This window comes from Lonchura striata, chromosome 2 (genome assembly GCF_050655825.1).
Source record: "Lonchura striata isolate lonStrDom1 chromosome 2, ASM5065582v1, whole genome shotgun sequence".
Classification (NCBI taxonomy): Eukaryota; Metazoa; Chordata; class Aves; order Passeriformes; family Estrildidae; genus Lonchura; species Lonchura striata.
The window spans coordinates 27,674,003-27,696,621 of NC_140704.1; the positions used below are offsets into that span (position 1 = coordinate 27,674,003).

General features: G+C 38.5%; 1 protein-coding gene across 3 annotated transcripts; it reads left to right on the plus strand.

The window, feature by feature from the left end:
• Window positions 1-569: 569 nt before the first annotated feature.
• On the plus strand, window positions 570-14,692 carry TMEM106B (transmembrane protein 106B). Of its 3 annotated transcripts, none has more exons than XM_021538335.3 (8): window positions 570-667; window positions 3,731-3,952; window positions 6,624-6,687; window positions 7,966-8,125; window positions 8,889-9,029; window positions 9,131-9,180; window positions 10,695-10,748; window positions 11,493-13,071. In XM_021538335.3, the coding sequence occupies exons 2-8, from the start codon at window positions 3,733-3,735 to the stop codon at window positions 11,629-11,631; spliced, it is 828 nt and encodes a 275-aa protein (XP_021394010.1). In that variant the 5' UTR covers window positions 570-667; window positions 3,731-3,732; the 3' UTR covers window positions 11,632-13,071. The 3 variants fall into 3 exon arrangements, with proteins under 3 accessions (XP_021394010.1, XP_085423552.1, XP_085423544.1); XM_085567426.1 differs by lacking the exon at window positions 570-667 and adding an exon at window positions 835-1,219; XM_085567418.1 differs by lacking the exon at window positions 570-667 and adding an exon at window positions 868-1,270 and having other exon boundaries at window positions 11,493-14,692.
• Window positions 14,693-22,619: the final 7,927 nt, after the last annotated feature.

A 22,619-nucleotide genomic window follows, 5' to 3' on the forward strand; every position in this document is an offset into this window, starting at 1 on the left:
GACAGAAGGAAGGGGTGCTCATAGCTGTGGGCAGCGTGGCAAACCAGCAACAGGACGAGAGGACATGGGTTTAACCTGACTGCGGGGTTTGGTTGGACATTAGGAAGAATTTATACACAGAACGGGTGATTAGGCTTTGGAATGGACTGCCTGGAAGGTGGTGGAGTTGCTGTCCCTGGAAGCGTTTACAAAAAGACTGGACGTGACCCCTGGTGCCGTGGTCTAGTTGACATGGTGGTTCGATCATAGATTAGACTCGACAATCTTAGAGGTCTTTTCTCATCTAGATGATTCGGTTAGTAGGATTCTGAACCATGGCTGACAGAAAACCCCGGATGGAATCCTGCTCTGTCCCCTTTAGACCCTCTGCCGCAAAGCGGGGATGCGCGACTTCCCTACTCCCCTTGGCCGCACTCCTGGACACGGCATGGCCCCGCAGCCCTCGGGCCAGCCCTCAGGCGCCACTCCCGAGCCTCGGGCCAGCAGAGCCCGGCCCGGCCGAGCCGCCAGGTGCGCAGGGCGCTCCGCCCGCGGCCGGGCGGGCCGGGCCGGCTCCGCCCCGCGGCTGCGCACACGCCCGATCCGGGGCTCCGCGCCCGCCGCCGCGTCGCTCCCGGAGCCTCCGGCCCTGCCTGCGCCGTGCCCGGCCCGCGGAGCCCGCCCGCAGGTGGGGACGGGAGGGCGCTGCTCCGGGCGGGGGCCGCGCTCCGGGCGGGGGGCGCCGCGGCCACCCCCGGGGCTCGGCGGGGCCTGGGCAGGCCCAAGCGGGGCGGGGGGGCCGGGGGCCTGGGCTGGCCTTGCCCTGCTCTGCCCTGCCCTGCCTTGCCCTGCCGTGCCCCGGGACGGCTCCTGCCCCGGGACCACCCCAGGCCGAGCGGGAGCGGGGCCGGCCGGGCAGCCCAGCAGCAGCCGAGCTCGCCGGGCCTTGGTCCAAGCCTGCCGGCTGTAAACTTCGCCATGTTTGTGAGAGCAGCTAGCGCTGATGGACGAGAAAATCCCTAAACCCCAGGGGTTTTGAGTCCTTGATTTTGGCAGCGCCCGCCTGAGCGCTCCGGCAGTTCCAGACGTTGGTCTGTCTGTAAAGGGGTCGGGAAGGGCCGCGCTGGTCGTGCCCACCCGAGCCGGGCAAGCCTGTGGCTGCTAAGTCACCGCCTTGCCCTGCCCCGTCCTCTGCTTTGCAGGAGCTTGTGATGTTCGCGGTTAAGGCGAAGCCGATGGGGTATGCGGTGGTTGCGATCTGAAATCTTTTGCTTTATTGAAAAAGAAGTAGGTTTGTAATCTCAAGTTTATATGTTTGCATCAGCCTCACTTGCTGGAGAAGTATAACAATTTCGTGTGACTGTGAAGTTTCACTGAGTTCATAAACAAAGTAGTTTATTTTAGTCTTGCATGTAGCTCAGGATGTGGTGGTTCCGCCTGTCTTGTGACACTGTTTGGGTTTTGTCGATGTACTATTGTGCTGCAGTGAACAGAAAGTTGAAGGGTGCGGTCGTAAACAAAAGCCACTTGTCACGTTTTTAATTTACCGAACCCATTTTAACGAACTGTGAATTCACGGAAACCCCAGCTAAGTCCAAGGGGAATGTAACATCAGTTGCAAGAGACTGGATCAAAGCAGAGCTGTTCATAAAGTAAGACTTTGGTGACAGTATGGAAGCTGTGACATACGGACATGTTATATTGTCAGAGTTACTACTGTTTAGCCTCTATGTGCTGGATAAAAAATCAACATGTTTTTGATTTGTGGTCAACTGTAATAAGGTTCAGGCTTGGCTAGGGGAAAAAGTGTGTTGGTGAATCCAGTTTTGCTTGAAGATGGTTCTGTGTTTTCCTGTTTGCAAACTGAGACGTTTTTCCCTAGTTTCTCGCACCATTACATTCAGTTATTGAAGCTCAGGTACAGTTGGCATTGAAGGATGCACCTGCATTAGTATTTTAATTGAAATAAAGGATGTGCTCTTGGAGGAAGTTCCCAGTCATCCTTGCCTGCTGCACTTGGGTTCATGTCAGTGAACAGTGTGATCATGGAGTGTGTGAACTTTTCCTTCTGGAAGATGCTAAAACTAGAAGGTGCACTTCAGTTGTCAGTGGGTGTTGGATGAACTGGTGTCAGAACAGCATGATATCTAAGCTTTCAGATTTGTAATTGTGACAGCTATTGCCTAAGCGGCAAGACTCAAGTTTAATAGCTTGAAGGCTGTAGGTCAGCTGCAAGAAGTAAACAAAAACCCCATGTGAAATAATTGTCAACAATGTCAGCAGCTTTTTCAGGAATTTTTTTTCAATAGCTCAATAGTTTTAATTTTCAATTTAACAATTTCCTTTATTGAATGGCTTCCAAGCTTAGAATGTTTAAAAAGTGCTGTAGCTGCAGAAGGGTAAATAGCTTTCCTGTTTGTAAGGGTTTAATGACATAAGTGGAAAAAATAATCCCGCATATCTGCTGGGACAGTAACTGGGACTAGTTACTTTATTGACTTACTTTCCTTCTCCCACATTCACCTAGCCTTTGTGGCAATGTAATGAATTAATGTGTTTGCATTGCCATCAGTATTGAGATGTTTCTGTTCTGTCTTGAGTAGTTGGTTCAAAATATTCTGGCTTAATTTTCTCTTTTAATCTTCCTCTTAGGGCTTCATTTTAGTGAACCATCATGATAACTCCTAGATACCACTCTAAAAATACCCCTTAATGGACAAAAAAAAAAAAAAAAAAAAAAACAAACCCATGGAGTTTTGCATATCCTTTTTTATCAATTAATTAATTGATTACTCAATCAATTTTATTCCTCAAAACACTGATGAATTGAGTGACTGCTGTCTCTGTGTGTTAAATAACTAAAATGGGTTATGTGGATAAGCTGAACAACTCGGTGCCATTGCTGTAGAGATTTGTTTTTTCTCTTGGAGATTTTTTTCCTACATGTTGCAAACTGGGGAGGTTTCTGCTTACTGCGCTTTTTTACAGACTTTAGTTTCAAATGTTCCGTGCTTCAAGGTATTTTCAGTGTCATGGTTGAAAAGCTACAGTAAGGAGGAAAAAATTAAAATACACCTAGGTAACAAAAATGTTTTTGTGAGTGATACTCTTTTTTAAACAAGTCTTTATAAATGCTATATATTGGCAGCTGCTATGTTTAAGTAACTCCCATTTTTCACTTGACTTCCCTGTGAACTAGTCCTCTTTCAAATTAAAGGGAATCATCAGTTTAAATACCAGGTGATCCATATTTCTAGTTTGGAAACTAACAGCAAATCCTATTTTCTCAAAACAAGTCCAGGCTAAAAAATTTACTAAAATTGGATTGCTGTGTGTGTAGAATTTACGCAAAATTGCTTTCTAAGGCCCAGTGTTGATTTTCTTTTTTTTATAGTACAAAGATTAGTGGGTTGTGTTAAAGCCTGTACAGTAACAATCCTTTGAAAAGCTGTTGCAGCTTTTGCCTGCAGTTGTACTGTTCTAACTTTAAAGCCTCTCATTTATCCCCTTTCAACCTGTGCATATTGGAGAATCTGAACAAAGCTCCCAGTTAATTCAGGTTCTTTACATTTGGGATTGACTCCAGACTGACAAGGCCTTGGTGCTTTGAATGTCTTAAGGGATCTGAACAAAGGAGACCCGAGTCTTGTCAGACTGTGGCTACACACTAACAGTTACTTGGCTCAGAGGAATAAATGCAAGCCATGTGTGAATCATTCTCCCTGAAAACATCCTTCTGACTTTTCTTTAGACATGGGAAAATCACTTTCTCACCTGCCTATGCATACATGCAAGGAAGATGGCTATGATGGAAGCTCAGTGTCTGATAACGTGAGGAATGGTTTGGTTCACTCGGAAGTGCACAATGAAGACAGCAGATGTGGAGATGTGTCGCAGTTTCCCTATGTGGAATTTACAGGAAGAGACAGTGTCACCTGCCCAACCTGCCAGGGAACAGGAAGAATTCCACGAGGTAAGTTTTTTGTTTATTATTTTTATTTATTTTCTTACCTGTAAATCTACATCATAACCATGTGCAGTTGTAATAATTTGTAACAAATAACTTTTCAAGTCAAGATGAAATTTTCTCATCTTTTTGGCTCTTTTTTTTAGCACTAAGCATTTTGTTACACTAGATGAGTGTAACAAATTGGCTCAGCTGTTACACCTGGCCTGTTACAATTTGGATCTCCTCTTATCTGTACAATGTAACTGTTTCTTCCTCCTCAGTTTTGAATCCACATATAACCAGATCTTGCAATTTTAATTAGCTAACCTTTAGTTTCATGACATTTTATTGTATCTTTTTTAACTACCAAGTTTAAACTATTTGAATCAATACATAACTGAAAGAATGGCTACAAATACAAAGATGGAAAAGTAGACCTGGGCTGCAACACTTCTTCCCTGATTTATAGGGAATTTTTTTGCCCTCACTGCTGCTAGTGTCCTTTGTTTTCCTTTTTCCTGCTTTTGTCCCAGTGGTGCTTGCTAGGTGGATAACTCCAGCTTAGAGTTGAAAACATATAGGTTCTTTGGCTGCCTTGGGAAGGAGTAGTCTAGACAGCATTATTCTTATGTCTAGCTGTTTTCGTTGCTTTGCCCTTGTCCTTTGCTTTTCCTTTTGGTAAAACATGCTCCTTTGTTATCCTTCTGTCCTAAATGATAAGCTACCTAAATATTTATGAAGAGACCTGTGAAAGGAGAACATGGGATATCTGAAACTGGGTTGAAGGAGAGCCAAGTGGGTCAAGGCTCAGCCTTCAGCTTCAGCTGTGAGATTTTCCCTTTGCCTGGGAAGAGCTGATGACATGATTTCATGTTTGAGTTTGCCTTTGCCAGACCTCTTATCCAAAACAGATTATTGGGTGTAAAACCTCTTGGAACTGATTTTCACCAGCAGCTCAGGAAACTTGAGTGATGTTTGTGCCATGTTGTGCTTTGGTGAGATTAGGTTATGACACAGTTCACAAACCCTTGCATCTCACCTTTGTAGAAGGACCAGGGGGCATAGAATATCTCAGTGGTTGCAAATACCATTGGAGATGAGTGTTTCAGCTGTTAAACTTTCTACTACAATGTATTCTTGGAATAACCCTGAATTCAGCAAATTTCACACCTGGAAAAGCTATTAAACTAAATATTACCTTAGCCAGAAAGGGTAAAAAAGTTTGTTCTGTTAACATGAAATACTTGTTAATATCAATAGCACATTTTACTCAAAGTGCAGAAATAGCATGATTTCTATATTCAAAACCTTCTTATTTGCACTGTAGAGTCCTTGGATGTAATACTTAAATAACTGTTAGTTAATTATTTAAGATTGTGTAGTAACTATAAAAACATGCACATTGTCTATACATTCTAATGAAATAATGTGGTTAAACTTAGAACTTAAAATGAGTTATTAGAGCTAAGAGGATTGTGTTTGTAATCATTCCTTAGTATTTTAGAGAAGAAAAAATGTCACGTTTGGAGGTCATGTGAAGGGAGAGGGGAAAACTTAAGAATGACAGCATGACTAGTAAGACCATAATTAATACGTGATATGATGGCTAAACTATAATAAATCCATGAAATTATGTTTTGTTACTTGGACAGCTTTAGCTTTTAGTATGATGTATGAAAGGAGGATGTGATGCTTCATTGAAGTAGAGATGGAAATGTGTTTTAAACTGGTAGAGGCTTTTTAGAAGGTTGATGTTTTGCATGCTACTGTATGCTTGGTTAGCATGTTTTGCTTAGCTTAGTGATTCAGCATGGAATCATTGCCAAGTGGTTGATTAGCTAAGTAATAATTTGATCAAATTCTGCATTTGGCTTAAAAATTTGGCAGATTTGACTCGGCCTTGAGGCCTCTGTTCTCATACAGTTCCACAACAAATAGGAAAAGCTCTACTGGCAGATACAGTACACGCATTTTCAACTACTCCTGTGCATGTACTTTTTTATGTCTGCTGTTAAGATACCCCCTATAAAAATGCTGTCCAGTGACATAACTTTCATGGAGAAATTCTAGTAGATACTTATTTTGACTTCCAGGGTACTGCAGCTCAGCAGCACCATGATAAATATGGTTTTATATGCTCCTGATTTCCATAATGCAGTGTTTACATACCTTGTGTTGCCCAGATCACCTGTATTGTTACGTTTGGTTGTTTCAGTTTGGGCTTGTTGTTTGTTGGGCTTTTTAACCAAACCTGACCTCTTCTTTTTCAGAAGAGTACAGGCAGAATGCCTGCTGGATCAGTTGTTACTGCCAAGCTTCTGAATGTTTTGTCCCATGAGTTCATATGGTCTGGCATAAATAGCTCGGAGCTGTTCTACATCTCTTTTCCTCCAGGAAGTGGTGCCAGAGGCATTACTGCCTCTGGTCATGTGTGCAGCACAGAGGCAGAATTTATTGCTGTTTTGGTCCTTGTGGACTTGGTGTGTTTTCATCTTGATGTTGCGTAAGACATGCTCTATTTCAGAAAGTGACACAGCTACAGTAGCATTCGACCTGGGTCCTTATCTGGAATTTAAATGTTTATCTTTAGTGTTTATTCTTTGATGCCACTAAGTTGTAACGGTTACTCTGTTTAAAAGTGCTGCAACGACACTTATTCTTTGTTTAGATTCTGAAGGGGTATTTTTGTTTCTAGGGCAGGAAAATCAGCTGGTAGCCTTAATTCCATACAGTGATCAGAGACTGAGGCCAAGAAGAACGTAAGTAAATAGCTGTTTGTGATACCTGAATCTACAGTTAATTATTCTCTTCTAGTTAAAATTCAGCAATTCAAAGGAGATAGCAATAAGAAGAATCAAGCAAAAAATCACTGGAATGTGTTCTTGCATTCATTATTGGAAGAACAGGGTTTGTGTGCAATATCAGCCTTAACCTCTAACTCTTGGTGAGTTATTTATTAACAGGTGTGCATACTTCTGTCACAATACATCTTAGCTCAGTACAAAACTGAGGAACACTGTATGACCTATTCATGTTTACAGTAATAATGTGAGTATGTCTTAATCTCTGTAACATCCTAATTGATCTAAGCAGACACATCTTCACTGTTAGAGTTTGAGTTAATCAGTAGCATCTTTGAGCCAATACTACAAAATAAGTCACCTTAAATTAATTTGTAACATTCTGATTTTTGCAGCTAGAAAAATCAACAACTTATGATACAGCATATTTAATTTTTTTTTTTTAGAATCTACCTGGGGGGTTCACTGCAATGCTCAGGACTTCTTGCTCTGACATGTTTTCATTTTTACTTCATTTTTTAATGTTTTGATACTTTTGTAGTAAACAGAAATGAGTTCCAGGTAAAATAAATATATTAGTTTCGCATATCTGATGTAATGGTAGTGCAAATATGAAACATATTACTCTGGTGTTCAAATCTTGACAAAATTGGAACTGAAGTAGATCCATTTATTTGGAGGGGTTTTTTACTATCTCTCACACCACTACCACTGCCCCACCCTTCTATGTGCGCTCAAACACACAAACAGAGCCACACCCACACAAACACACCCTTTTATATTAGCTGGATTGTAAATTTCCTGCTCCTTAGATGAAGTCCTAACACTTTCCCTGGAAGTTGGGATTCTCTGTCATAAGAGCTTTATTTTGTGTTCTGGGTATTTTTTGTGAGACTTTCACAAAATGATGGAAGTTGTGCTATAAATAAATGTTAAGAAGAAGTGGATTTGTTTCAAAGCACATAAATATTTACCTCTTCCATTTTCCTTTGCCAGTTACAAATGTTGGGATAACCACATGATTTGAAATGTGATTTCTGATATTTATGCAAGAGTAACAGGTGTTTAAGACATAGCTGTGAAGTGCAGCATAGGTTTTTTTCCATTTTTAGAAACTAATGGAAGCTAGAAATAGACTGAATTAATTGTATTGACTAGTCCTGCTCCTTATCACTTAGCATGTCACTGTTTTTTAATGTGCTTTTGACTCTGAATTGTGCTTTTTTTTCCCTCCAGAAAGCTCTATGTGACTGCTTCTGTAACTGTGTGTTTACTGCTCTCTGGGCTGGCTGTATTTTTCTTGTTTCCTCGCTCGATTGATGTTCAGTACATTGGTGTGAAGTCAGTATATGTCACTTATGAACAGGAAAGGCGGATAATCTATCTAAATATTACGGTAAGTCTGACTTTTTGGGTGTTTGTAATGCATGAATGCAACAGGAGATACTGCTTTGAGAGTTTAATGTACGTAGAAACTGTGGTCTGGCTGAAAAGCTTAGTTGGTGCCTTAAGAAAGTGAGTCAGTGACCAGTTTGAAAAATGTAACAGAGCCTGCTGTGGCTGGTTCCTGTAGCTATAGCTAATAGAGATGTAGTTGCAATTGGACACTGGTTATTCTGTTTTCAAGGCAGTGGTAACTTTGGAGTTCTCAGTGTTATTTTTGGAATATGTCTGAAGTGTATGTAGGAATGCTATTTGCTACTGCTTTGGTATTATGCCTGGTATTCAGAAAAAGACTTTCTTATCCACCTTAAAAGTTAAAGGAGTTCTTCCCAGATAGTTCTTGATTTCTTCATAATGACCTTCATGCAGGTTTGCCTAAAGACTTTTGGTAGAGTTATTAATTTTAAATAAAGTAAAGTTGCCATGGGAGAAAGAGGTCCTTTGATAGCTAAATTTCGTGGAAGGAATAATCGAGGATAAGAAGAAATGCAGTATTTGAAGTGTAGGGCTGTTACTGGGAAAGTTTGTGTTACTCAATATATTCACTAAACAAACTGAGGAGTGATGGTGACCCTACTCCTCTCTACAATCCTCACAGGCAGGAAAATCTACTTGCAGAATTTCTGATATTGCTGTCTCATGTACAAGATTCAAAATACTTGCTCATTGAGAGACACAGAATGGATAGCTGTTACTGTTTTGTGTTTTTTTTTCAGAACACACTTAATATAACAAATAACAACTACTACTCTGTTGAAGTGGCAAATATCACAGCCCAAGTTCAGTTTTCAAAAACAGTTATTGGCAAAGCACGGTTAAACAACATCACCAACATTGGTCCACTGGATATGAAACAGGTAAGTAGCTTAGGATTTCAAAGTTAAACGTGTTATATCTTCATATATAAATCTACTTACTGGTGTTTTCATTGCTTTTTTTATTGTTTTTTTTTTTTTAGATTGATTATATGGTACCCACAGTCATACAAGATGAAATGAGCTACATGTAGTAAGTGTACTCACTTGTAAATATCACATGGATCTTTTTAAAAGTTGCAGTGCTATTAAAAGACAACTTTTTCCAAAGTTAGCAGGAATCTGTTTGGAAAGATGCTGGAGCATTTTCTTTAAGCTTAATAGTACTGAAAGATAGATAAGCCACAATTGCTTGATTAGTTGCATGTAGTGGCTTGCTGTACCTGCCTATAAACTTTTTAAATGGTATCTCTGTTTCAGTATTCTGGGCCTTGGCACTAGTTAGAAGAACTGCTGCTTTAGGGATGAGACTGCAGTTGTGTCCCCCTAACAAGTTCACTAGCAACTTTCCCACAACTTTCTTTGAAGTAGAAGGAAATTTGTATTTCGTGGTATGCAAATTAGAGGCTTGTCTTCACATGTTTTGTATACAATAGTAAGCAGTGTTTATAGCCTGTCCTTTGAGTGGTTTTATTCATAGCTTCTGAAAGTTCATTTGTCCAACAGACTATTACCTCATTATATCTTGGTCACAAACCCCAATTTTGGTTCTCTTACACTGAAATCCACATTGAACAGAAAGAGTTAACTATTGGGACTTGAGGTCTGTGTGCTGTTCTAGTGATGCCAGCTTCTTTGGGGTGGGAGAAAACCTTGTTGCTTTGAATTGTTGAAATAAAATGAAATAGGTGTGAAATGCTGAGAGGCACAAACTTCAACAGAAAATGTTGAACCTCTGTCACCTTTTAAAAAATATGTAAGGTAGCTTTGTGTAAACACTGAATCTTGTGAATCTGCTCATACTTTGGATGCATGAGGAATCAACAAACTTCATAAATAGCCTTCATAGAACTCCTGATAATGCTGTATTTTCTTAAAATTTGGATAAGCTAAGTTCACTGATTACTTTTATTTTTGTTGGTTCAGGGGGAAAGAATGACAAAGGCATGCAAATATTGTAGGTGGCTGCCAAGAAATCTTACTGCACTCATCACATGCTTTTCATTCTAGAGCTGATAAATTTGTGACCAAAAGCAATGATTTAAGAATTAGGGGTTAAAAGTATGCACTTAAATGGTGCTCTTTATGACTGGCATGTAGATGTGTCAGAAAATGTACGTCTGAAAAGGTTATCTTGCAAGAGAACAATTACCTTGACTTTGGAATCTCTATGTTGGGTAAAGGTTACTTGGCATAATATAGAAGTGGATGACTGGGAAAAAAAGAAAGGTGACAAAGTGATACTGACAGGCTTTAAATGTAGTGTGTAGTGGCTCGTGTTTACCTTGGTTAGCTTCTGGAAAATGGAATTAACGCTTTCTGGGGACACTTCTGTTGGCGAGCATTACATGAGAACAAACACATGTGAAGACAGTACTTATGAAAGTAAGACTGTGTATGTAGAAGTGGGTCCAGGTGAGCATACAGGGACTGGCAAGTGATTCTGTTGCCATTGACAGCAACTCTGTAGTCTAGAAGTCTTGCTTTTCAGATAATTACCCTGGGAAAGTTTGATGTAAATCTAACAATTGTTCTTCTCTTTTGCAGTGACTTCTGTACTTTACCATCCATCAAAGTACATAACATAGTAGTGATGATGCAGTAAGTATGGTAGTCTTCCTATGTGTGAGAAACAATTTCAGAAGCCATGTAATTCTCATTAAAATAATACTCAAATACTTAATCCTGGAGTCTTTGCATCATAGATAAAATGGAGTCAACTTGCTTTTTAGTGTAGTAGCTTCATAGTTACAGAATGTAAACTGTGTCTTTTGACAGGTTCTGGTGTTGTAAAGACTGGATTGAGAATCATTGTTACTGTATCTGCTGTGCAGCTGGGCTGTAGTCATGGAGCTACTGATGTCTCAAAAACTTTAAAATTACTTTGTGTACAGCCACCGTTCAAAACTGACTGAGAGCTTTGATCTTGAAGAAATTAATGATTTTAGTACTCTTGTCAGAGACTGATTTGTGACTTTTTTTTTGTGACTTTGCATAAATTTCAGAATGGTGGGGTCTTTCATTGGTGAGGGACTGGGGCATATCTTTAGAGTATATATAGCATGGCTTGTAGTTTGTTTAGTCGTTTGCTTTCTTATCACAAACAAGAAATATTATTTGTAGTGGTAGACATTACAAGTAAATCTCAACTTTAGCATCTTTAGGAAAAAGAACCAGATGTCTCTCATGTGGTAAAAATCTGTAGTGGTAAACAACCGGTAATGTTCTTAAATTTATTTAAAACCTATTTTGTTCCAAAACCTTTTCCTTCATAACCCTAGTAATATAAACACAGTGATTTTTATAATAGGAAACTCAAAATCTCTTCTCTTCTGTCTTTTTAAGAGTGACAGTGACAACCTCGTACTTAGGCCACCCTGAGCAAATATCCCAGGAGAGATACCAATATGTGGACTGTGGAGGAAACACGACCTACCAGCTGGGCCAGTCAGAATATTTAAATGTCCTTCAGCCTCCACAGTAAAAGCAGCTGTTGGTTGGTGTGGAATGACTGCAGTTGGTGCTTGCAGAGATCCTTTGGATAGAACTGGTGTTCCATGGAGGGGGAGTACATGTGATGTACAGCATAGCAAACATGGAGCTCTGTACACTTTAGATGTAAGGAGGGAAAGGTGCAAATTGTAAATAGGTGCACTTGTTAAATGTTGTGTTTTCCCCTTCTGTTTGCTTTCTGTTACTGTAAGCACTTCTGTCAAGTTTTGTGGTGGGGGGAGAGGGAGAATATCAGATTCTTGAACAGAAATGGGACTTTTCCTTACAGTGTGGTACATCAACTTAGAGTAACTGTATGTATGTCTGTGTTTAGGTGAAATGTGTCACTAATGAGCATTTTTAAAAATACTCATAAATTTTCAGTTTATACTTCAGTTCTTGATATTTGACTATTGAAAATGCAATGTTACTACTTAAATAACAAGATTACTTTGAGGTGTCTGGGTATGAAATTTCTATTAGCAACCCAGTGACAGTAGCTCTTTATTTTGGGATTCTACACTTTATTTGCTATCCATGATTAGAGGTGATATGCAGTCTAAGAAAGCCAGGAAAGCTCTTTGGATGACACTATAGTTGAATGTGCAGTTTCTAGAATCTGGCATCTTTTCATTCATATTCCCTCTTGCTACCTCTGGGATGTTATAAGCAGAATATATATTGTTAGATTTAAAGCTGGGTTTAAAAACTAAACAAGAAACAACCCCACAACAATTACTGACAAAGGAAAAATGCAAGACTCTAGAAAATAAACAAGACTTTACCAGTCTGGTTTTTAGTAAGCTTTTAGAAGAGGCATTAAAATCACGATTGTGCAGTTGGAACTAGGTGGGAAGCTTTGAGCATGGATTTGGAGAGCTTGGTGTAAATTTTTGTGATTTTTACTGTTTTAATATATTATGTACCTAAGCAACTTTTAAGTGTTAATATGTTGGGTTGTGTTTATTTCTTGCGCAGGCTCAGTAAGCAAATGCAGTAGTTATCTGTACCTCCAGAGCACTCAACGGTCACATCAAAGTTATGTAAGGGAACATGAAGAAATTCTTTCTGTAGGAGTAAATGCTGATGTAATTGTGAGATTACTGACTGACAGCACAAAATAGTTTCTGTAGCACAGTTTGCACATGCGTATTTCTGGGGTAATTGTCAATCATGATGATTATAAACTTCGAGTCCAGAGTTGTTTGACTCCTGAAGGCTGAATGTTCTGAGCGTTAACTTTTTAGTTATCTAGATCAGGATTGTTTTATTTCTGAATTATGTGAGATGCAGCTGTAAGAAGGTACTCTTGAGACTGTTGCATTGTAATGAATAATGTGTTTTTTTAAATAGGTATTGCTGGTTTTGTTCTGCCTATCTCCTGGAAATAAGCTACACTAAATGAATTGGCAATAAACACAATAGAAAAAGGCTTCTGAGTAACTTGCCACTAACGATCTCTGATGCTCCAGTACTTCAGTGAAGATATGTGTCTACATTATTCTCTTCTTTGCTGGCCTCTCTTAGATGGACCTAAGGGAGTGGGTGAGGAAGAAATGTGGGTGATGTAAGACTGATTTAAGAGATGTTAAGTAACTATAATAACCCCCCCCACCCCCGTGAATTGCTATGAGCACTTACTCTAGAGTCTGTGAAAACCTTTGAAACCTCAATTGTCATATAGCTGTTGTCATATAGTTGTTGGTAAGAGGAAGACTTCATCTTTTGCCTTTAGAGATCTTCTGTAACTAGAGTAGTCAATTGAGATTACTTATTGTAGTTATATTCTGAAGATTATTCTTTATTTTGGGCCCTTAAAAGTAATATAATATTCTTTATTACAGCTCACAGTCACGAGGGAAACTTGTCCACAACTGACTCACCTTTCTAGAGTTTAGATGAGGTTCAGTCTTGTAGCTGCTAAAAGGCATTTATAAGCTTGTCTGATAGCCTGAAAAGATACAGGTGATAACTAAAGACCAGGAGAGTGGGGAAGTGGCTAGAAGCAGAGAGATAAACTCATGATACCTGTTGTAGAAAGACATGCTGATAATGGCAAGTAGGGAGAGAATTCTGGTTTAAATAATATCAGAACTGAAGTCTGCCAGCAAGTGACACAGGCTTTTTTCCTCTAGGCTTAAATATTTACACACTGGAGTGTTGTTTTGTTTGGGGTTATTGTTTGTGGTTTTTGAAATAGAAAAAGAAGAAAACAGCTGTAGACAGATAGTCATAGTGATTTAAACCAATTTTTTCTTCTAAGGATGAGAAGTAATCTAAAATAACTGGAATCTCACAATGATCTAATTATTTGGTGAGAGTAGTGAATGCTATTTTTGCACAAGCAGGGCAGGGGGAAAGTTACACTTTATGCAATGCTGAGACTCAGACTGGCTTTTGGAATTTTGGTGGACATGCTGAGCAAAATCAATACTTAAATCTGTAGTTCTTAACCTTGCATGAAGTGCTTGAAATTCTCTGATTTAAATTAAAGAATTGAGTAGAGTTATTCTTTCCATGTATGTGTTGGAAGAGAGAGGATAAAACTCAGTTTTTTTCATCTGGGATATCTAAACATCAATTTGTGAACTTACTGAATGATGAAGAGTTCTTCTTAAGAAACAAACTGTGGGTTAAAAAGTCCTACTGAATTCTCAAATTAAGTCACTAATGGGAGAATAAAAGGCTTAAAGTTCCAAATGCTTGTATTCCCTTGCACAACTGTCAGCATATTACTAACCAAATAAAGCAAATATTTAAATTTATCTACTGATTTTAATATAAATGCCATCAGATAAACAGGTAAACATCTGTGTGAATATTTAACTTGTACTTGCTTTAAGTGACCAAGCTTGGAAACATGCTAAGGGAACAAGGGAACTCACTATTAACTTGTATAACTTTGTAAACAAGGTGTCAGTTGATCCAAGGTGTCAGATAGATCCAAGTGCTAGATCTTTTGTTCTTCACATTCATTTTATCTTGATCTTAAAATAAAAAAGGCAAACCTTTCAGTTCAGTTGTAAATCAATAAACACAATTCTCTCCAGAAAGTTGACTTGAAAAATTAATTTTTTTTCTTGGTTTTCCTTATGTGTGTCTTTTGAAGTGATTCATATTTCACTTGTAACTTCCTCTGGTCTTCAAACACTCTCAAATACCTTTATACTGGTATTTCGGTGTGTTTAGTAGAATTTTTTTCTCTTGAATACCTTTTAGCAATTCCTTTATCAAAACCTGTTACACTTTAAAATGGAAGCTCTTTTAGTTATTTCTTGAAACAGTAAAAACTATAGTCCAGATGTTGCACTGTAATGGCACTATTGAAAGTCAGCTTAATGTATTCTGTTAAAAATAACTATAAAATTCCAAAATTTTAACTGAATTAAGTATGGAACACTTAAATGCATAAGAATGTTGACTATTTGACTATTGGAGAACAAAGTTATTGTACATTTCAAATACATTGCTTTAAAAATAAAAGAATGAATAACCATCCAAGAGCCAAACCATCAAATATCTAACCATCAGGTATCTATTTGGAGAGATTTAAATGGAAGCACTCTTGTTAAAAGATGAAATATCTGACTTTCCCGAATTCCTGGTGTGGGAAAAAGTCTGTAGAAGTTAATTCATAATTTCTTTACTCATCTCAATGTCATAGAGATGGTTGCATAATTCCCAATCTTTTGTGAAGACAAACCATAAGTATCTTTTTCCTCTGTAGTATAACTTTGAAGTTCTTAATGCACTTCTGATGTGTATGACCTTGATATTAACATTGTAGTGTTTATATTTTGCAGCCTGATGTTGGCAGATTTGAGTACATGTTTTAGTTGAGTTTGCTTCAAATTGTCCTTGAAGTTCTGCAAGTGAATACATTCTTTCATAGTAGTGCATTGCAAACATGCCTGGGCATTTTAGCATGTGGTTGATAAAGGGAACTATTTAAACACCAAGCCTAAGTGCTTAGATTGAACCATGAGGGTCTTTAACCTGACTGAAGTGTTGTGCCCTCATGATGGAAAGGATGGTGCTTGGAGTGATATGAGAGAAATTTCTATATTCAGAAAATGTTAAAAGAGAAATAGTGTTATTTCATATTCAGCATTTAAGGTTTCCCTTTGTTCTCTCCTTTTTTTGAGCGGTGGTTATTGTGGTTTTGTTTTTCTTCCCACCCCCTAATCTATAGCAAGACATCTGTCTGTTCCCAGACAGCACCTTCTGAAATGGGTGACTCATTCCAGAGTTGACCAGCTGCAGGAAGCTTCACGTCAGCTGAATTGCACTTGTAGAGTTGAGAGATGAAAAAGACCAGCAATGGTACCTCTAAGAACTAAATTTTTTACTTGCCTGTCTAACAAAATGTCACGACCCTAGTAATGCTTCCACGCTTTCCACTACTGAAAGGGAAGGATAAATAATGCAAGTGCAATCTATTTACTTCAGCAATGTACTACTTGTAACTAGCAAAGTATTTGTTAGTGGTAGCCCTGGTCATGACCAAAAAGTCATTTTTTTTCTTTTGGCCCAGGAAAGGAGGAATAGATCTCAGATAAAAGATGTTGAGAGCAATTATTTAGCAGTGGCAAACACCCAGTCTTTGTTCCACTTCAGAAGTCACCTACCTATTTTATGTTTAGCTTGGGAATTCTGATCATTACCAAAGGGGAATTTTGGGGTAGTTCTACTACCTAAAGCTTTTGCCATGCTTTTCCATGGGTAGAGCAGGCCTGTTGGCCAGGAAAACCAGTCTGCATGGGATCTGCACACTTCATGAGAGCCCTTCAGTCTAGTGGGAGACTGTTCAGTGGGAGTAACATCCTGATCCTCATACTCTCCTCCAGCCATCACAAGGGTCCTACAGCTTGGATGCATGAGTTTCCTGGGTACCAAAACTGCTTTTGCTTTGCATGGGCAGGGATGTTTAGTACCACACGTGTAAGTGTATCATGGTGCCTGAGTATTTTGGGTCTGACTGACTGTGATTTAGTTCTTTTGTTTGTTTTAAGGAAGCTAATTTAATTGCTGTTAACATCCAGTGTACAGAGTGTGCATATAATAGCTTGAGATATGTATAGAAATACTAATGAGTGATAACTATTTTTGTAACTTCAGATGTTCTTGTGTTAGCAAACAATCTATCCAGTAAAGCATGATAAACACTCTTCTAGTTAAAGAGTATTTTGGAATGACTTGTAGAACACAGAAGCTATGTTAACATAAGCTAACTGGGGTGCACGGGATCTTGTTATTCAGAGGCTCAAAATCTGGACCTGACTTCATTATGAACATGCTTCTAGGCAGGATTGTTTGACTCAAAGAATGATACTAAATTTTCTATTTAAAAAGCTTGGATCACGTATATATTTTTTTTAACTGACTTAGTATTTTTGTCCCCTTTTTCCCTGTCTCTCACAGGTTTTCCTTCTATCTCACCATATTTTCCCACTAGCTTTCATGTATTTTCAAGGATATGACTTCAATTTTTGTAACTTGGCATTCCATGATGTGAAGACTTTGCAATCTACTTTTTTTATACTATGTTTTATTGTGTTAAGTCTGTAATAAACTTGAGTATCTGAAAGCTGAACACCATATGTGAATGAATTAATGTTGTCTCACTGAACTACTGAAGTAACCGAGTCCAAACTTAAGCTGTTGTGGTGGGTTGGTCCCTGCTACCAGGTGAGCCCCCACACCATTGCTCATATGCTCTTCCCTCCCAGGAGGATGGTGTAAAGAAGTGGGACAAAAGCAAGAAAACTTGGATCAGGATGAAGACTTTTTTATACGAGAAGCAAAGCTGTGTTCACAAGCAAAACAAAATAAGAAATTTATTTACTTGCAGCAGGCAGGTATTTACAATAGGAAGATAAACCGCATAACCCTGGTTAGCCTTCCTTTTCTCTTTTTCCCGAGCTTTTATTGCTGGGCATGATCCCGTGTGGAATAGCCCTTTTGTCAGCTGGGAGCATCTGTCCTGCCTGTGTCCTCTCCCAGCTTCTTGATCACTCACAGCCTAGGCCCTGCAGGTTTGGGCAGACACAAAAGGGAAAGAGGGAATGAAAAAAGAAACCTCTAGTGCTGTGTGAACACTACTCAGCATTAGCTGAAACATTGGTGTGTTACCAGCACTGTTTTATCCACAAACCCAAAGCACACTATAAGGAAAATTAACTCCATGACAGACCCAGTTATACCTATCTGCAAAGTTACTTTAACTAACCATCATTGCTGAAAAACCCAAATCTTTAAAAACTGGGCAACAAATAACATGACTTTGCAACATTCAGAACATTCATAATACTCAAATGTTACAAATAGCCTTACACAGATGTTTTGGAAAAACTTAGTGGGATATTTTTAATATTTGTCTTGGAGAAAATTATTGTATATTCATGAATGCTACATCAGTTTTCTGATTCGGGTAATAAATGGGGGTCTTTGTGTGTAGAGGGTTTTTGTTTCAGCTTGTGGAGCTCTTTAGAAAGGATGATTTTTTTAAACTAAGTTTAGGTGGGAAAATAACTACAGTCATGCTTGCTATTTTCTTTTTCATAGAGTCATTGTTCCATCCCAAAGTTGTCATAACCATTGTTACAATTGTTCAATCCCTGTATGGAACACTGTAAATGGGAGAACAGCAACCTTTAAGCACTACTTTCCTTTTTTCAAATAAGAGCTTGAAGAGATGGAAAGATCTGGTTCTGTCTTGTTCCCCTGATCTGCAGATGGATCAACAGAAATATATCTTTACTGGTGAACATTTTTTTTTTTTTAAATTCAAAAATGTCAAACATTATTTGGATTCCTCTCCTGTGCTGGTTTGTTTTTTTGTTTGTTTTGCTTTGTTTTGTTTTGTTTTTTTTTTTCCCTCCATTCCAAGCAGATAGGGGACTGACTACAAAGGTGAAATTCTACCAGGTAAATTTGAAATGCCACTTTACCTGTCTGGAGAGTATAAAGAGCATTAAAAGTGAATAAATCCACTGACAGATGAGAATAGATAATCAAATATGAATTTGGACAAATTGAAAGACACAGAAATTCTTATTCTGGAACACCCAAAACAGATGATTTTGAGATCTAACTACAGAAAGGTCTGACATCTTGAAATAGACTAGTTTCAGAGACCTGACAGAAACTTCAGAAAGATTTTGAAGTTTCCCTAGCAGTCTGTACATTGCTTTCCTTTTACTTCTCAAAATTTCATGCAGATCTCAGTATAACTGTGTAACCGAGTGCATACCTGGGATGTGGTTTTGGGATATGTTCACTTGAGAGTACTCTGGGTAGACTGATTATGAATGACACTAATTGCCTTCCAGTGTAAAGGTGATGTCTATCTGGCAACTTAAGGAATACCAAACCACACATTTCATTTTGCTAGAAATCTCTTGATGTCAGATGAGGTAAAGATCCTGCTACATTTCTGTTGTGATCTTTTTTTACTTTTTGTTTTTCTTCAGGAATCCTTGCTTCTTAAGCCTCAGAGCTGAGGTGTTTTTCCTGTGCATGGGTAGCAGGTGTCACACAGTTTAATGAGCTGTCATGGGCACTGTGGTGACCTTGCTCCATAATGGAGCTGCTTTTTCATGACCCAGTGAATCACCTAATGCAGGAAAAGTAGAACTTGATTAAGGAGCTTTGGCATCACCATAATGTAACATTTCACTGACTGCAGTTATGGATATCTGGAAGGTAATGATGTATGTCATACTTGAGAGGTTTTTAGGAAGTAATGCTTCTAGTAGTCCTAGCAATATAGTTGAGGTTGAGAAATGAATGTAATTTGCCTCAGTCTGTCTTTTCTCATGACAATTATACCACAAGATTTTTGTTCTGGTACTAGTCAGAGGAGTGATATAAGGGTTACCTATATAGGTGGTAATATCTAAAAAAGCAGGTAAAGACCTACTATATTTTTCATGAGTTTTGGACGCTTATATCCTACAAATATATATTATTCCTTAATTACGAAGTCTATCTCAAATCATTTATGTTTGTGCAATGTTAGTGGCTGTCTGCATTGAGATCCATATCCACAATAAACCTGTGACCAAAGTGTCAGTGTTCAGTGTATTTAAACATGTTGAGACAATCAATGCAACTATTTCACTTTCCACACTGACACTAAATTTGTGAGTTTTTCATCAAATATGCAACAAAATGCTAAAATGACACTTAAAAGCCCAAAATATTGCTGCAGAATATAGATCTAAGACTCATATTGTGTACAACAACTTTTGCTTGCTGCCAATCCAGAGATGAGGCAGAGTTGCTATTTCCGTGTCCCTTTTAATATACTATGTGAGCTGGCATGTCCCCTGAACAATTTATGATCAGGAGAGGATCCTGGCTTCTTTAACATTTCTAACATCCTCGTGGTATTCTAGGATCCAGCTCTTCAGTACTGGTAAACATTTTCAGGGGTCAGGGCTGAAATGTTGTTGCCTTGTAGACTTCCCGAGGGCTAGCAGTGTTCATGAAGGACCCAGCAGATTAAAGCCTTGCTTTGAGTCAAATTAAGCTGTTGTGTAAATATACCTGGTGTCTTGCTCCTGCAGATGGCTACCAAGCTTGCCTTTGGTTTGCTCTCACTAAAAAATGCAAAATAGCAGGACAGAAGGAAGCAAAGACTTAGAAAAAATAAAATGTGCTAATCTTATGTTGCATGCTGTCAGCTACACTCTTTGATATTCTAATACTTGAAAAATCCTATTTAAACTGAAAGCTGGGCTTCTCAAACATGGGAGGGATTAAATTTCCTTCTCAAAAGAATTTAGAAAAGCTGAATACAACCCAAGGTTACTTAGTAACTTTGATGAGGCCAGCTAAACCCAGGGGAAGGTGTGTGCAGGGTCTTTGATTTAAAAAACAGAAAGAAGCCCCCTAAAAAACTCTAACAAATAAACAACCCCCCACCACTATTAATAACATTTTATTAGTATATATAACTATATATAAAAATATTATATATATATATATATATATATATATATATATATATATATATATATATAATTTATAGTACAGTCTGAAGCATCCTAATTTTTATTGTGGGGGGAGGGATGGATTGTAGGGGTTTTTTTAATATGGAGAACTTATGTGCCAAGGTGATCGAGTGCTGCTGCCTTCCCTCCACCAGTGATACCAGTAGCCTGCAGCATGTGCCAGTGGCAGCAACCTTAGTGAGATGGGTGTAGTTCTGGTGATGCTTGAGGAGCTGAAAAGTGCTCTCTGAAAAAGTAAAGAGGATTAAAAGTGTATTTCTGCTTCCCAGCCTTTCACTGCCCACCCCACTCCAGTATTTAAGCACAGCCAGAAGCAAAAAAAACCTCTTGGAAAAGAGCAGGGCTGTCCTGCTTGAACTGTTCAGATGAAATGGACTTTCAATCTAATAAATCCAGTATATGGCCTTCATTCTGAAGGTCTATTTCATATTTTAAAATAGGTCTGAATAAGTGTTAAGTGAGTAGTGGAGAGAATCATGTTGATGCTGAGACATTTAATTTAGTGAAAGGTCTTGAGCAACCCCTGTTTGTGTCTGTGTAGCTGGATTTCCACAGACTCAAAAATGGCAGATTTGCCTTGCAAGGGCATCAGCTGCTTTTCACAGTACCCCTGATGCAGAATTGCAGAGAGTGAGTCCACAGCTCTGCAATGGCAGCAAGGGGCCCAGCATGTAAAGATTGAAGCAGTGAATTTAAGATCCCAGGCAGAAGAAAAGTTTTTGGAGAAGCTTTTCTACTACCAAGAAACATGTTTTAGTTATAGAGTTCTGAATTTTAAGATTACTCAAAAAGAGAATAATATTTTAATTTCCTGTAAATCAATATTACTTTGTATCCTACTGAAACCTTGACCTTGGTTGCCTCTGATTTCAGTTGGTTTGAATTGCTCCTAAATCTAGACCTCTGCAAGGTCACTGTAAATCTATGGAAGAGGATGGTACTGGCACAGCCATTGACACCATTATACCAACATGAATGTAGGTAGAATAGGATAAATGTCTGTTAGACACAGAGGTACTCTGTGAGATAGTCTGTTCATCCTCTGGACTAAGAAAACATCATTAAGAGATGATCTTAGTTAAAAACTATAGCTGTAGACTCTGTCCCAGGGGCACATATGCTATTATTGAGACAGCTCCATACCTTACTCCTCTGGACGTTTCCTTCCACGGTGTCAGAGAGATAGTTTTAAATCCATTTTGTATTGAAGAGTACTAATATGTAAATAATCTCTTTTTCATTGTGCAAATGTGCTTTCTTGGTGTAAATGTCTGATCCTGTTCTTCATGAGATGTCTTCATGAGTTATTTAAAGTACATAAAATCAATATTTAGCATCAAAATGTAATTTTTGCTGCTGCCTAGGGAAGGAGATACAATTGCACTTGCTCAGACTGTTAGAGTTTTACCACATGATCATCCTTTTTAGATAGTGAGATTTAACAATACTTTGAGAAACCTATCCCAAATTCAGTCTCTAACATATGCCTGAGAAAATCTTATTTCTCAGACATGCATCCCTGTGTTATTTTCAGCAGACTCACATAATAGACTTGAATACTGTATGTAGTAATTTATTTAAAGTCAATCATATCATACTGCTTAATGGCTTGGGCCCAGCCTTCAAAACTAAGAAACTCCTGAATTCGTTCCCAGGTTCTTGAATTGTGATCTTTAGAAAACAAATTGCCCTAATGTGAAAATGTGGATAGTCTTACTCCTTCATTACAGAGAGACTGATTAGGATGCAATATTTTCAAGAACTGCATGTTAATCATTATTATTAATGCAAATCAGAATATGAAAAGCAATTTTCCTATTGTATGAACAAGACTGTATTTGAGAGTTACATGTACCAGTGTATCTGCAGTAGCATCTATTTCCTTTAGACATTTAATTATATAAAAAATGGATACCTGTGCCAAAAAATAGCCTGGCGTGAATGAGTTATCTCTTCATAGTTG

Bases quoted from the DNA above. Each gene is read 5' to 3' on its own strand.
- TMEM106B (XM_085567418.1), top strand. From the start codon at position 1,222: ATGCGGTGGTTGCGATCTGAAATCTTTTGCTTTATTGAAAAAGAAGTA. The intron at 3,953-6,623 runs GTAAGTTTTTTG...TTTTGTTTCTAG, and splicing joins AACAGGAAGAATTCCACGAG to GGCAGGAAAATCAGCTGGTA. The intron at 9,030-9,130 runs GTAAGTAGCTTA...TTTTTTTTTTAG, and splicing joins GTCCACTGGATATGAAACAG to ATTGATTATATGGTACCCAC.